The sequence below is a fragment of the Urocitellus parryii genome, chromosome 2 (genome assembly GCF_045843805.1).
Source record: "Urocitellus parryii isolate mUroPar1 chromosome 2, mUroPar1.hap1, whole genome shotgun sequence".
Lineage (NCBI taxonomy): Eukaryota > Metazoa > Chordata > Mammalia > Rodentia > Sciuridae > Urocitellus > Urocitellus parryii.
Window position 1 is genome coordinate 109,008,138 of NC_135532.1, and position 14,518 is coordinate 109,022,655.

General features: G+C 37.8%; 1 protein-coding gene across 1 annotated transcript in view; it reads right to left on the reverse strand.

Annotated features, from left to right (window-relative positions):
• Positions 1–14,518, reverse strand: part of Plod2 (procollagen-lysine,2-oxoglutarate 5-dioxygenase 2) — an 80,752-nt gene that overhangs the window by 35,809 nt on the left and 30,425 nt on the right. Inside the window, exons 2-3 of the mRNA XM_026385011.2 lie at positions 7,493–7,584; positions 4,613–4,749 (exon numbers count right to left, since the gene is read on the reverse strand). Of these exons, the coding sequence (XP_026240796.2) occupies positions 4,613–4,749; positions 7,493–7,584 (229 nt within the window). The remainder of the gene's footprint in view (positions 1–4,612; positions 4,750–7,492; positions 7,585–14,518) is intronic.

The following is a 14,518-nucleotide window of genomic DNA, read 5'->3' on the forward strand; positions in this document are numbered from 1 at the left end:
CTCAGTCCACTTAAATATGAAGAATAAAATAAAACTTTCCACAGTTAACTATGGTAAATATTCCTGAGTCCTGCAAAAGCCATAGATTCCACATTACGTGGTCATATTGAGTCCCATACCAGACATGTCAGAGCCCCATCTCCAACAGGTCATTGAGACTGACACGTGTTTGCCCTTCTGTGTTCCCTGGTTCTATGGTCCCATCAGCCACTGGATCCCCAGATTGAAAACGTTCATGTAGCCTTGACTCTTCCCTCTCTCAGCCTGTCATTAAATCTTCTGCCAAACACTAGTGATTCCATCTCCTTAATCTGTTTAGCATTCAGATCCTCTACAGCATCACTAGAAGGCACTGGCCTAGACTCATTAAGACATCCTATGGGTTGCCACATCACCCATCTCCACATCACCCACTTCTAATTAGGACTGTCTGACATCCTCCCCATAGTGCCCGTCCCCAGACCCAATTAGTGGTTTTCAACTATGATCTAAAGCAGGAGTCAGCAAATATTCACTCCATCTCTCACCTTTTACAGAAAATAGTTTAGCTCTGAAGGCCACATGGTCTCCATCAAACATGGTAACCCTGCCGCTGTGGTGCAAGAGCAGCCACAGACTGTATGTAAATGAACAAGCAGGGCTGGGTTCCCAGAACACTGCTGTACAAAGCAGGCAATGAATTAATATTCAGAATATACCAAGAATCCAACAAACTTAACCACCCCCAATAACCCAATCAACAAATGCGCAAAAGAACTGAACATAGAACTTCTTAAAAGAATAAATACAAATGGCCAACAAATATATGAAAAAATGTTCAACATCTCTAGCAATCAGGGAAATGCAAAGAAAAACGACACTGAGATTTCATCTCACTCCCATCAGAATAGCAATGATCAAAAATACAAACAACAACAAATGCTGGCAAGGTTGTGGGGGAGAAAGGAACCCTTGTATGTTTTTGGGGGGCCTGCACACTAATACACCCATTCTGGAAAGCAGTGTGGAGATTCCTCAAAACACTAGGAATGGAACCACCATATGACCCAGATATCCCACTCCTGGGTGTTTTCCCAAAAGATCTAAAATTGGCATTCTACAGCAATAGAGCCACATCAATATTTGTAGCACCACAATTCACAATAGTTAGATTATGAAATGAACCCAGATGCCTGTCAATAGATGAATGGATTAAGAAATTGTGGGGTGTGTGTGTGTGTGTGTGTGTGTGTGTGTGTGTAAATATATATAAACATATGGCTGAGTTCTATTCAACCATAAAAAAGAATGAAATTGTGGTGTTTGCTGGTAAATGGATGAAAATAGAAAGTGAAATTAGCCAAACTCAGAAACTTAAAAGTCAGATGTTTCCTCTCATATCCAGAAGCTAGAATAAAATAAAAGGGAAGATAAGGATAATAAATATCAATTAAAAGACAAGCAAAAGGAAGTCTAGCAGAACAGAGAAAGGAGAATGGGAGAGGGCAAAGAAGCTTGGAAGGAAAGGGGAGGATTATGAACTGAAATCAATTTCTATGCACGTGTGAGTTTGTCAGGATGACGCCAACTATACAGCTCTAATTAAAAAAAAAAAAAAAAAAAAGGCAATGGGATGAACCACAGTTTATTGACCCGTAGAGTGAAATCTAAGTGAACCATGTGAGTCATATGATGTGTCATCTGCACCTTTCCTCATTATGGCACCTCCTCTTAGTACTTATTTTCTCAACTGGGCCCAAAGCAACACATTTCAGGGTCCTTTCCCAGGACACCTCCTCTACAAAGCTCTCCTTGATGACCATACTGGAAAACACCATTTCCTTCCTCTTAGCACCCACAGCTCTTCTCCTCTCCGCCTTCACCACAGGTATTGTTTTCTGTTCTTCATGCTAAGAATGCTTACCTCAGATTAGACTACTTGTTTCTCCTTCAAATGCTAGATCCATGTCTTTTTTATTCTCTATATCTCCTTAGCCTTGGATTTTGAAGATAGTCAATAAATATTTGTTGTACAAATGAATGAATTAGTGAATGAATGAATCACTCCAAGTCTCAACAAGAAGCAAAACCTACCATGCAGCCGGAAAAACAAAGCAACAGAAGTCTCCCCTAATTGTGACTTATTCTTTCCCAATCCAATATTTTCATTATCATCACTAACGTAAACTTAAATAAAAGTCATAATCATCCAAACTATTAGCAGTTAGTGTCTGAAAGCTTAAATAAAGTCTCATAAACTGAAGCTTTAGAAGGCGTAACGAAAAAAAAAAAAAAAAACGAAAAATTCTGTTGTCACATCTTCACTTCAAATATGTGTCTGTATTTCCAGAGACAAAATTAACACCACAAACCAACACCAAGGCGCCACACTTTAATAGCCCCTAGGCACACACACACACAATCAACCCATTTAAAATATCCACCTACAGGTACTTGCAGAACAAATTATGATCAAATCACAGTAGAAAATTATCACATAAATTTTAGCCACTTTGGAGAGAGGAAAAGGGAGCTAGTTGGGGGACTATTTTAAAAACCAAATATTGTTTGGTAAATTTTCCTCCTAATGACATATAATTCCATTTACATTTCACTTCATGAGGTCGGGCAGAGGCAGGGTCAGTGAAGACTGCCTAGTTGGAAGGTCGCTTCCCACAAACCGTGTTTTGGAAAGTTGCAGCCAAGTGCTGGACAAACCTCTGGAAGGGAGAGAAGCCAGGGAGAGAGGAGTGGCAAAGACGTTAGTGGGCTCGCTCCAGCGGCAGCTCTCTGGGGGGGCCACAAGGCTTCACCTGCTTCTGCACCAGTCTCTTTATTTGGGAAATGATGAGATTAATTAAAAGAAAACTCCCCTCCAGTTCTAAAATAATAACGAAGCTTATCTCTGAAACATTAACACTTTGAATGCTGATATACATTTAGTGCATAAGTGTTCAATGAATCAATAAAGAAATAAATCTTTTTTTTTTAATTCCTTACACTTAGTGTGACCCAGCTGGGATGTGCCAAATACAACACACACAAAACTTTTGAGCAAAGCATGTACCCAGAGGGTTGGATTCCATCTCAGTGGGTGCCTCCAGCCACAGCAGCTAGTACCATATTTTGCACATACAGGTGCTTAATGAATGCATGTTTACTAAGAAGAGCAAAAATTGAAGGGTAGACCCACTCACTATTAGATAGAGGGGAGTGAAGGCAGGGGAGAGGATATAGGAGTAGGAAAGATAGCAGAATGAATGACATTATTGCCTTATGTACATGTATAACTATATAAGCAGTGGAATTCTACATCATGTATAACCAGAAGAATGAGAAATTATACTTCAAAATGCATGATGTATCAAAGTGCATTCTACTGTCTTGTATAACTAATTAAAACAAATTTTTTAAAATTTAAAAATGTGAAGAGTAGACAGTCTGCTTTGGGAATTCATACAGAGCAATCACACGTGAGACAAGCTAGGACAATCAACCAAGACTGATATGATCACCAAAACCCCTTTGTGTTTTTAAGTGCTTCTTCCACATTCCTACCTATGTGGCACTAATGCGCCCACTCAAACCTCAAGGTATGCCATGCCAAAGCACATCTTGCCCAAAAAGGTAAACATGAGCAGAACATAATTTCTTGCCTGGGAGACATCAGGAAAATTCCAAAGATACAAGTATTGTGGATTCTTTCCAAGTTTTCAGGTGCTGATGGTATGGAAACTTCATTATTTCTACTTTCATGTTCACATTTATGTCTCTTATTTACATCCTTATATTTTAAAAAGCTCTCTTATTTTCATCAGCAAATAAGAGTTCTTTTAACTTTTTTCAAAATGAAAGATACAAAAAGTCCTTTCTAAGTTAAAGAGGAAAATACAAGGGGATTTAAAATGAGTGATCAGTAACCAAAAACATAAAAATAAAAATAAAAAAACAAAGAATGTGAGAAAGACAAGAGACAACTTGAAAGAGTCATGACAAGTTGATGTATTTTTTTTTTTTTTTTAGGTTCTTCTCTCACAACAACACCGGCTTTCTTGCATTTCACTTGTGTTTATAACTTTACATGATCTTTTTTCCACCCCAGGGTAATCAGAATCGGTTGAGCCACCCTTCTTAACAGAAAAGTTCAACATGACCTTTACTTCTTCACTAAAACATGAATTTCACAAAAACATTAGCCTATACCATATTTTCTCATTAGTGTCCATAGCAACTCTTTTTTTTTTTTTTGCTAGGGATTAAATCCTAAGCCTGTGCATGCTAGGAAAGCATTCTATCATTGAGCTGCATCCCCAGTCCTCTGTATTTTTCATTTTGAGATAGAATTTCACTAAGTCTCCCAGGATGGCCAAATTTATGCTCCTCCTGCTTCAGCCTCCCACGGTGCTGGGATTATAGGCGTGCACCATTTCACCTGGTGTAAATCCTCACTTTAAACATATTACACGATTATGTCAGACCATGGTTTTATAACTATGAGAAAAATCTACTTTTTAAAACAATGATTCCTCATCAATAAGATAATTTAATGCATAATAATACATAGATATAAATCTCAACCTTTTAAAAGAATAATTTAATATAGACTGAAAAATCCACAGGGTGTGTCTCTTACCATTCAGTGAACAGGATGACCAGATCATCTTGACTGGCATATTGTTCCATGACTTCTTTCATTAATCTCACTTTTTGGCCCCCTCCAATACTATTAAGGCCATCTCCCCCTCTCCACTCTTCTCCTTGACCAAGGACCTATCAAAGAAATCAACATTTCAACCCTAAGCAAAACTCAGATTAAATTATGACAACACCATAAAAAACTTAAAATCATCGCCAACTTTACAGTCCTACACCATAACCCACTCTCCACGTGTCACATTAAATCATGATGCCAGAAAAAAAGAAATTAATGACTGGATCAGTCATACTTCTTTAATATTATCCACCCCAAAAATGCCATTCCCAATTTTATCATTTCAAAAGTTGAGTCTAACTGCATGCAGCTGGACTGAGGAAATATTTCTTGTATCTTATTATTTTTTGTTCAGCATAAAATTAAAAAGAAAATGAAGAGATCTTCCATATCAGTTTTTTTCAATCTGGTAGGAAATGTGTAAGATCAAGATTGAAATCCCCTGAAGCCCAGGGTTCTCCTTGACTGGCCCTGAAGCAATTTCCTACCAAACCAAAATGGATTGTTCAGGGAAATGCAGAGGCCATCAAATAACAGGGCACTTTCTTTACCTTTTAAATCTTCAAATGTCTTCATTCTTGTTAAGAATTTATCAATGCAAGAAACTGCCTGCACATAATTAACTGGAGCTATACCTGTACCCTTGATCTTCACTATGCATCTGTGCCCTTGATCTTCACTGTACACCTGCACCCTTAGTGCTACACCTGTACCTCTGACCTTCACTATACTCTGTACCCTTGAAGCTACACCTATACCCTTGATCTTCACTGTGCACCTGTACCCTTAGAACTACACCTGTACCCTTGACCTTCACTGGCACATGAGTCTCCACAGAGCCTCCTGAGTTGAAAACACACTGTTGACATACCTGGCCCTGAGGCAACAGGAGCATAAGATGTGTCCCTCCTGTCATACACAGTTTTATCTTTTGTCTCCTCAAAACAGTGTCTGAAGGTGCTAAAATATTGATGTATTAGGAGACTAGGGGGAACATAACTGAGGAGAACATAACTAAAAATAAAGACAAATGAAAAAGGTAAACTAAAAATAAATAAATACCATGAGTTGCCACTGTCCTTAACACAGAGCCAAATATGAATCTGTTGGCAAAACAAGCCAGGGGGACTCCCAAATCATTTCATCATTTCATTTCATCATTTCATTTCATCTCTACCTAGAATCAGGAATGGGAGGAATATTCCACCCATGAAAACTCAAACTCGTGTGGATCTGGATTCAAATGATTTCTCATCTATCAGAATTATTGGTTTTTACTTGATTGGTTTCACAACCCTTCTGGAAGCTCTGATGCTGCAATAGCAACTGCCCTGGCCACACCTGAGGGTCATACAGTGCAGTGTCAGGCCATGCAGCGTGTGCGGGACCTCAGGGTGTGCCAGAATCACACCAGAATCCGTGGACAGCTGGAGAAAGCACAGAATTTGTTATTCAGCTGTTCTGAGGTGGCCTGAGTGTTTCCTTTCTAACTAGTTCCCAGGTGAGGAGGGTACTGTGGTTTGAAGTCCACACTTTGAAAATCACTGCATTACAAAATGAGAAGCCAGCAGAAAGGGCATGAACTCCAGAGCCAGTCAAATAGGGCTGTGGTCTAAGACCTCACAGGTTGTAGCTGTGGACCCTGGAGCAGGTTCTCTTTGCCCATAAATAAATATGTACCTTACATTGTTCATATAATGACTAAGAAGGTACCATATGGAAAGTTCCTAGCCAGGTGCCTTGCACATAACAGTCTATTTTGTCACCCAGTCTGAACCCAAAAGATCCTCCTAAAAGACTTCAGAAACGTTTTATCTTAATTCTTCTTTGACTTCAGTGAATGTTACTATATTTCTTGTCTCTCTTAACGTACTTTGAACATATTTTCATTGATCCTTTATTAAGCACCTGTACCTCTGACCTTCACTGTACTCTGTCCCCTTGTTACCACCCTGTCTCTTTCCCTGCAAATTCCACCTCTTGACTAGCTGCTGTGCATCACCATCAGTACCTTCTACTCCAGAGGCTGCCTAAGGAATACGACCTTTTATTGAATTACATGTAAGTATAGCTCAGTTTCTCCCCAGGCCAAAGCAATCTTTCCCCTCCTTTTATTTTTTTTTAATTTCCTGCCTAGATACTTGCTCATTCTCCTTTTATTTGGAGAAAATATCTGGCTAGCAGATCCTTCTATCAAATGAATATATCAATAAAAATATTAAGACCCTCCCTCCTCGGTTTAATACTTCTATCAACCTCCTCAAGTCTCCTCTGATCACATATGAGTAAAATGTCCCCTAGAGATGTCTTCTAAACGTGTTTAGTGTTCCCAAATTCCTCTAAAACAGATACAGAAACAAAACAAGAAAGGAAAAGTAACTCTTAGTGATGGACAAGACAGGTCTCCCCTCCCACAGCCATGCTTCCAATTCCCTGTAAAGAAACCACCTCTGTGGACAACCCATAACAGAAAAATTATTCAGTCACCAAAGAACACTACTGTCTAATCTTTGTACAGCCCCACAAAATTATTTATATATGTATATACAGGTACACATTTACATATTCTTTGTGTTTTATAGAATATGCTTACATCAAATATTAGTAAATATTAACAAATTTATTGTCTGCAAGGCAAATATTAGTAAGGCCAAAATATATCTTTCAATGTGCATAGAAATAGCAATGATGCAAACAAATTCCATCTTCCTTGAAGGGATTACAGATTTTGTTGTTGTTGACATGAAAAATGTACTTTGGACACATATTCCACCACCTCTATAAAGTAAAAATATACTATACCTTCACGGTATAATTGAAAAATTTGGCTGAGTGCATAAATCGGTGAAATCCATCACTTTCTTTTGTTGCTACAGTTATGACTAATAATTTATCTGCAAAGACAGAAGGAAATAATGTAAGTAGGTTTACCAAGAGTTTAAATGCTAACACTTTCTTTACAACTCAATATAGTGATTAGAAACCTCATTAACCCATGGGAATGTTCTGATGTGTTATTCTACGTAAGATGAAACACAGGGCTATTGAAAACCAGGCAATTCAAATTCAATTCAAATGACTAGCCCCTCAATGACAAATTATATTAATGGTAAAGAAAAAGTTCATTAGTGTTGGAGGAAAAGCATGTCCTCAATGGAGTATTTCAACATTAAGAAGAAAAAAAAAAGTCCATTATATGCACATTTTAAAAATCTGTTAACAGTAAGACCCTTAGATACTATCTAATCCCCCAGTTTCACTGTCACCTGTAAATCTTCCCAGATTTATGACACACATCACTGAGGTGCACCAGACATTACAGTTTGCTACAGACATGTGGCAAACAAAGAAAAGATCTAATCATAAGACTGATCCAAGTCCACAACAAATCTGAAGTAACTATTTTAAAACAGTCTTAATTTTTCCTTCTTAACCATGAATTCTTTACAAGTCTCAAATGCCACAAAATTTGCATCTTTTATTTATTGTATTTTTTTTCCTTTAAAGAATTAGTAGATATGCAGTTTTGAGTTACTATGTTATAAAAGATTATTAGTTTCAATCTAATATCTCTCCTTAGCAGAAGCAGGTAGATTTAAGGAGCTAGTTCTTAATATCTACAGAAGCCACTAAGAATAAGACCTATCAGGAAAGGCATGTTGGGAATGCATAAAAGAAACAAAAACAACAGCAAATGACAAATGGGCTGCGATGTCATTTTTTTTTTCCCCCTCAGTCTGAAGATTTAGGAGGATCCCTGGACTAAGAAAGGCAAAGTTGCTGCATGCAATGGCATATGCCTGTAATCCCTGTTGCTCTGGAGGCTGAGGCAGGAGGAGCACAAGTTCGAGGTCAGCCTCAGCAACTTAGTGAGATCCTGTCTCAAAATTTCAAAAAGTAAAAAGGGCTTAGGATTGAAGATGTAGCTCAGTGGTAGAGCATCCCTGGGATCAAGCCCAGCCCTACAAAGATTTTTTAAAAAACAAAACAAAACTAATATCTTCAATATCCTAAGCAGTGAATTATACCCTTTGATATTCCCTGTCCATTAGGGAATATTCAGAAACTCTTACATAACCCCTAAGCAATAGAAAGTCACTGGTCAATATTAATTGCATCATATAATCAGTTAAAATAATTATATAGGAACCAACGTAATTCCTCATCAAGTTTTGAAAATAACTAAAACAATACAATATAAATAATTATAATATACATAAAGAAATAATAAATTCAGCTGGGCACAGTGGCACATGCCTATAATCCCAGTGACTCTGGAGGCTGAAGCAGAAGGGCCTCAAGTTCAAAGCCAGCAAAAACAATTTAATGAGGCCCTGAGCAACTTAGTGAGACCCTGTCTCTAAATATAATACAAAAAGGGCTAGGGATGTGGCTCAGTGGTTAGGCACCCAGGGTTCAATCCCTGGTAGCCAAAAAAAAAAAAAAAGGAAAAGAAAAGAAATAGTAAATTCAAATATACATTTGTCAAACAAATAAGAAAAGCATTTCAATGAAAATAAATATCCACATTCTTAGTTTTCTTTCAAAAAAGAGGTGATCACTTAAATAATTTTCAACATAGGAAATAAATATTCCAAGAAAAATAAAGTCATTTTCATTGTCAAGTATATATTTTAAATATTTTTAAATTATCCATTGTTTTTACAAAAAATCAAATTATCCTTTATAGAGTTCCCAACAAGCCTTAATATATTAAAAGAATTTGACATGGTACCAGTCATAATAATTTTAAATTAAGAAATACCATATTTTATGAGAGGAAGGAGCATATTTTAAAGGTCTCTTTTCTCTGTAATAAAAAGACTATTTAAAGATAACTTTTTATTTATTTTTTTCTACATAACTCATAAGAATTAACTACATGCTTAGATTTTTTTTTTTACTGGACAGAGTTTTACATTAATCATTTCCAGTATAAAATTAACAGCAAGAATTTCATCATCCTTAATAGGAAAGTAATGTTGGCCAGACTGTGATATGACAAAAATGTCACCAAATTCAATGACTCAGAAGGCAAAGCTTAAACTTAAAGAGCCTGACAGTGTCTAGCAATCCTATGCCAAATAAGGGCTCTGTCACTTGAGAACTGTTGCTAATTACACACAAAGAACAAAAAGACTAGGCAATTGTGTCAAAGAAAGGAACATTTAATGACACCGTATATGAGTTGACCCCTCACCTGCATCTCTGCACATCATCTTTCTCATCTTGTCATGAGAAATAATCTTACTCAGCTGAAGAAAGTGCTGAGACGCTCCACTCTCAACTTCTTATCAGTCAATTCAGAGCCCACTTCTTTTAAAAACAAAATTAACCTAAACTTGAAACTTGCTTAGGTTCCAAAATAACTTGAATCCCTGGCTACTCTTCTTGAGGAAGGGTAAATTCAAATTTACTAGAAATAAAGGGACAGACCATGATGAGTAACAGAAGAGAGATGCCACCAATAAAATCCAGATGAGAATTTCTACAGGATAAATGACATATAGAATCAATGGCCAAAGGGAAAAAGGGAAGGAAAACCTGTATTCACTTACAACTAAGAGACATTTCAGCTCTTTAAAAATCATGAACTGTAACTGAGCCCTGACTTGGGAAAACTTAAATATTTCCTGATAACCTGAAATAATTTATTTTTAGTAGGCTGAAGGCATTTACATTTTTTAAAGTCATATTCAGACATGCATACTCAAGTATTTACCCAATGAAAAGGTGTAGTAGCCATGATCTGTTTTACAACTTCATGGCAAATAAGCAACAATAAAGGAAGAAAATAAAGATTAAACAAGATTGGCTGCACTGCACGTGATGACTGCTGGAACTGGGTTAGTTTTGTGCATGTCTGCAAGTTCCTATAATTACAAAACAAAGAATTCAACTTTCTCATCTTCCAAACATAAAATTGGGAGAAAAGTATGTACTACAATTTTGTTAATAGTCTGAATCACCTAAGTAAAAGGAAAGATAAAATGCACAAAGAAACTGTTACAACCAAACAAGATTATAATTTAAACAACTATAATTAATACCTTACTCAATCCATCCTCTACAAAAGAAGATAAAGCAATGTGACCAAAGAAAGAAAGAGACTTCAGAGTAAGAACCTACCAACCTCTATTACCGTCATCTTAAGAACAATAGCTGTGGAGAATGGTGACTTGAGTCATGGTCTCTCTGCCTGCCTTGTTGCTGTGTTGTGCTGGGAACTTCCTGGGTGCAAAGGTGCAGGTAAAGCTGGCCCAGTTGCTAGAATGACACCCAGCCCAAGAAGGCTCCATGCAAAGGTGCAGAAATGCATCAGTCTGGACCTTGAACTCAGGCACCAACTCGTGGGACACAGAATTCTGAGCATAGCAAGAAAACCCCAATGTCTCACCAGTCCTGCAACCTTCAGATCGACTGCTTTGATGAAACCTTCCCCAAAATAACCTTTTGATGAAATCTATATACTAAATGTGCTGCACTAGTTCCTAGTCATTATCCTCCATCAGAGGTTAATGACCCACCTAACCCCAGCTTTTTCTATGTGTGTCTGTTTGTCTCTTCTCAAACCTGCTTCACCCCTTGTCTGGTGTTTTCCTTAATTAACAGCTGCAGCTGAGAGATGGGGCCATGGCAACCTGGCTCCTGGCCTCAAAGAACAGGCAAATGAAGCACAACTGTAATGGTTACCTCTGGCATTGCCTTTTGACTCCATGAGAAATAGATCAATATAGATTGCATGGGAAAGAAATACATGAAAACAGTGGAGTGGATTTGAAGAATTACTTACCAAATGCAAACCACTTCACAATGCACTATATCTTACTAACTCACTACAGGCTTCAGTGGAGATGGGCACATGTTGTTAGAACCATTTCTTTTTCCTCCTCCAAACAGTTGCTGCTATTAGGGGAGAGTTTATCAATACCCAGTGGTGATCTAACTTCCTTTTTCATTAATGAACTATGAGCTTAAAACACAAAGTCATTTTGCTGGCACATCCTGTCACCAGATGCGGAAATCCACTGTTTTAATGATGGATTCCCATTAAGTAGCTCAGCATTAGCCCACCTGCCTTTGATACCTATCTTTCTAAGTACCTTTACACACAGACCTTGATTTTTAATTTGCAAAAATCAAGAATAATACTCATCACAGAGCTCTGAGAACATTGCTTTCACTCTACAACTAATTTATCTTGTGGTAAGACACACCCTTCATCTGTAAAGGTTAATGGTTCTCAATTTTTCTACTAAAGGAACATGCTTTCTGAGTAGTGATTACTAACTAACGGTGGGGGGGGGGGCCCGGTGGGCAGCAAGATTTTGCTATAAAAGATCAAATAGTAACTAGTTTAGGCCTATGGGCAACACAGAGTTTCCATCACTTTTCTACTTACTTCTTTCTCTTTTTCATTCTTTACGTGAGATAGTGAATGACACACTCTCCAGAATCTCATTATCTTTTACTACTCAAAAGATGCACAAGTAAGATACTTTGTAGCCGATCTGAAAACCCCAGTAAGTTATAATTCCATCTCTTTCTTTACCAGAGATCCAACTAAGGTTTATTTTGGTTTGGGGTTTTTAAGCAGACTTAAGAACTGATTGGTAGAGCACCCCTTAGTTTTTTTTGTTTTGTTTTTGTTTTTTTTTTTTTTTTTTTTTTTTTTTTTTTTTTTGTTTTTTTTTTTTTTTTTTTTTGCACAAGAAGAAGGAAGAGGAGGAGAAGGAGGAGGAGGAGGAGGAGGAGAAAAAGACCTCAAATTTTTGCATTTCTCAGCAAGCCATAATTCTAAACCCAAGACAATTATCACTTGCCTAGGCATCTACCATAACCTCCCAAGCCCATTTTGCCCCCTCTAATTATATCTCTACAAAATTATCACAGAGGTCTTTTCAGAACACCTAAGTGTCTAGTCAAGGCACCCTGCTACTAAACACCCTCAAATGGCTTCCCATTGATTGATCTTAGGACAGAAGCCGAAACTCCATTACCACAATGGGGTCCCTGATGACCTCTCTCCTCTCCAATCTCATCCACTTCCTCTTTTCCCTTTGCTCTCTCTGCTCCAACCACACTGAACTTTCTTTCTTTTTTTTCTTTTCCCAACATTGTCTGCTTCTTTCCACCCAAGAGAAGAGTAAGCGCAAGACCATCAACTGATGTCCCTCCCTCATCTCTGGATGGGAGCCACACATACTTGAAATTCTTAACCATAAACCAATTCTTAGACATCTGACCCTCCCCACTTACAGGAATAGGTCATTACTCATTGCACAGTACTCTCTACCTCTCCTCCAGAGCATTTACCAGAAACTGTAATTACAAAGTAATCTGTACAGTTAATATTTAAGATTAAAATTTCTATTTCCAACTAGATTTCAGAACGGCAGGATGCCTTTTTTCTCACTATTAGTTTTCCGGAGTACTTAGCATAGTTTTCACCGTATTCAGCACATAGTAATGTCTTTGCATTTTTTTTCTTTTTAATTTTTAAAGTGATACATAAAAGCATAAAACTTTACATCTGGATGGGGTGTCATGCAATATTTGGATATGAGCATACATTGTGTATGTTCAGGCTTTTCAATGATGAATTCAGGAACAAGTGATAATATAAATCTCATGGGTACGTGTGTATAAAACAAGGGAGATTAAAAAATTCATATAATTAGTATTTTTATCTTAGACTCAGTGATGAGGAGGTAAAGATTTAAATTAGTCAATAATTTAGCCAAAGTTATCTAACAAGCTATTGCAGAACCAGGTGTTATCCTTCAAAGTGCATTTTTTTCCAATATATCAGGTGATCTTACTTCGTGGCAAAAGGTCAAGGGGCTAGAAGCAAACTTTGAGATTTATTCTGTGCGTGAACTACAAAGACAGCAAACCTGAGACTTCTGTCTTCAGAATGACCTGCTCACAGGGTTTGTCCTTGGCTGGCATCTGGAGAGTCGGATCTGAGATTCTTACCAGATGGTTCTCCAATGGGAAGAGCTTCCCCTTTTCCAAGATCAGGATAACTCTCTGTGCCTTAACAGTACAAACAATGCAGTTCATGCTAAACAACTGCTTTTCTTCTGGGAGTTTGGAAATGGGGTACACAAGTTGCCTATGTGGCCAATTCTCATTGAAAACTGTGGGCACCAATTCTCTACTGAGTTTCCCTGATAGACAGCATTTCACACATGTTGTCACAAGTAGTAGCTGGGGAAATTAAGCACATGCTGTTCATCTCCACTAGGAAAGGACTATTGGCAGCTTATCCCTGGCTTATCCAGACCTCTCTCATGTACCTTTTCCCTTGTCTGTTTTGCTTTGTATCCTTGTGCTGAAATATAGAGACAGAAGTACAACGAATGCTGAATTCTATCAGCCCCAGCACATCACTGAATCCAGGCATGTCTGGAGGATTCCTGACGTACTGTTAGCAACAGGCAGTAAGGTTCATCTCAAAGAGGCACTTCAGGGCTAACTGGATATGTACATGATACAAGGTTGGACACGGGTTCTGGACTCAGAAGCCATGCTAGAAAGATATAGAGAGGAATCAAACAGACTCAAGAAAAGGAATTTTGACCCAGATGTAAATCACATTCTGCTCCTCCACTGAAGGCATCTCCTCCACTGAAGGCATCTCAACCCATTTTGTCCCTGTTGTCCTAGATGAGAAACACCTAGAAAGATTATATGATAACTTTTAAGTAACATTTGAATATCTACATGTTTCCAGAGTTGAAATCTTGGTACCTAATGGGTTAAAGTGAATTATAACTCCTGGGAGAAAACAAGACTTGTCCAGGATCCTACAGCTAGATGGCA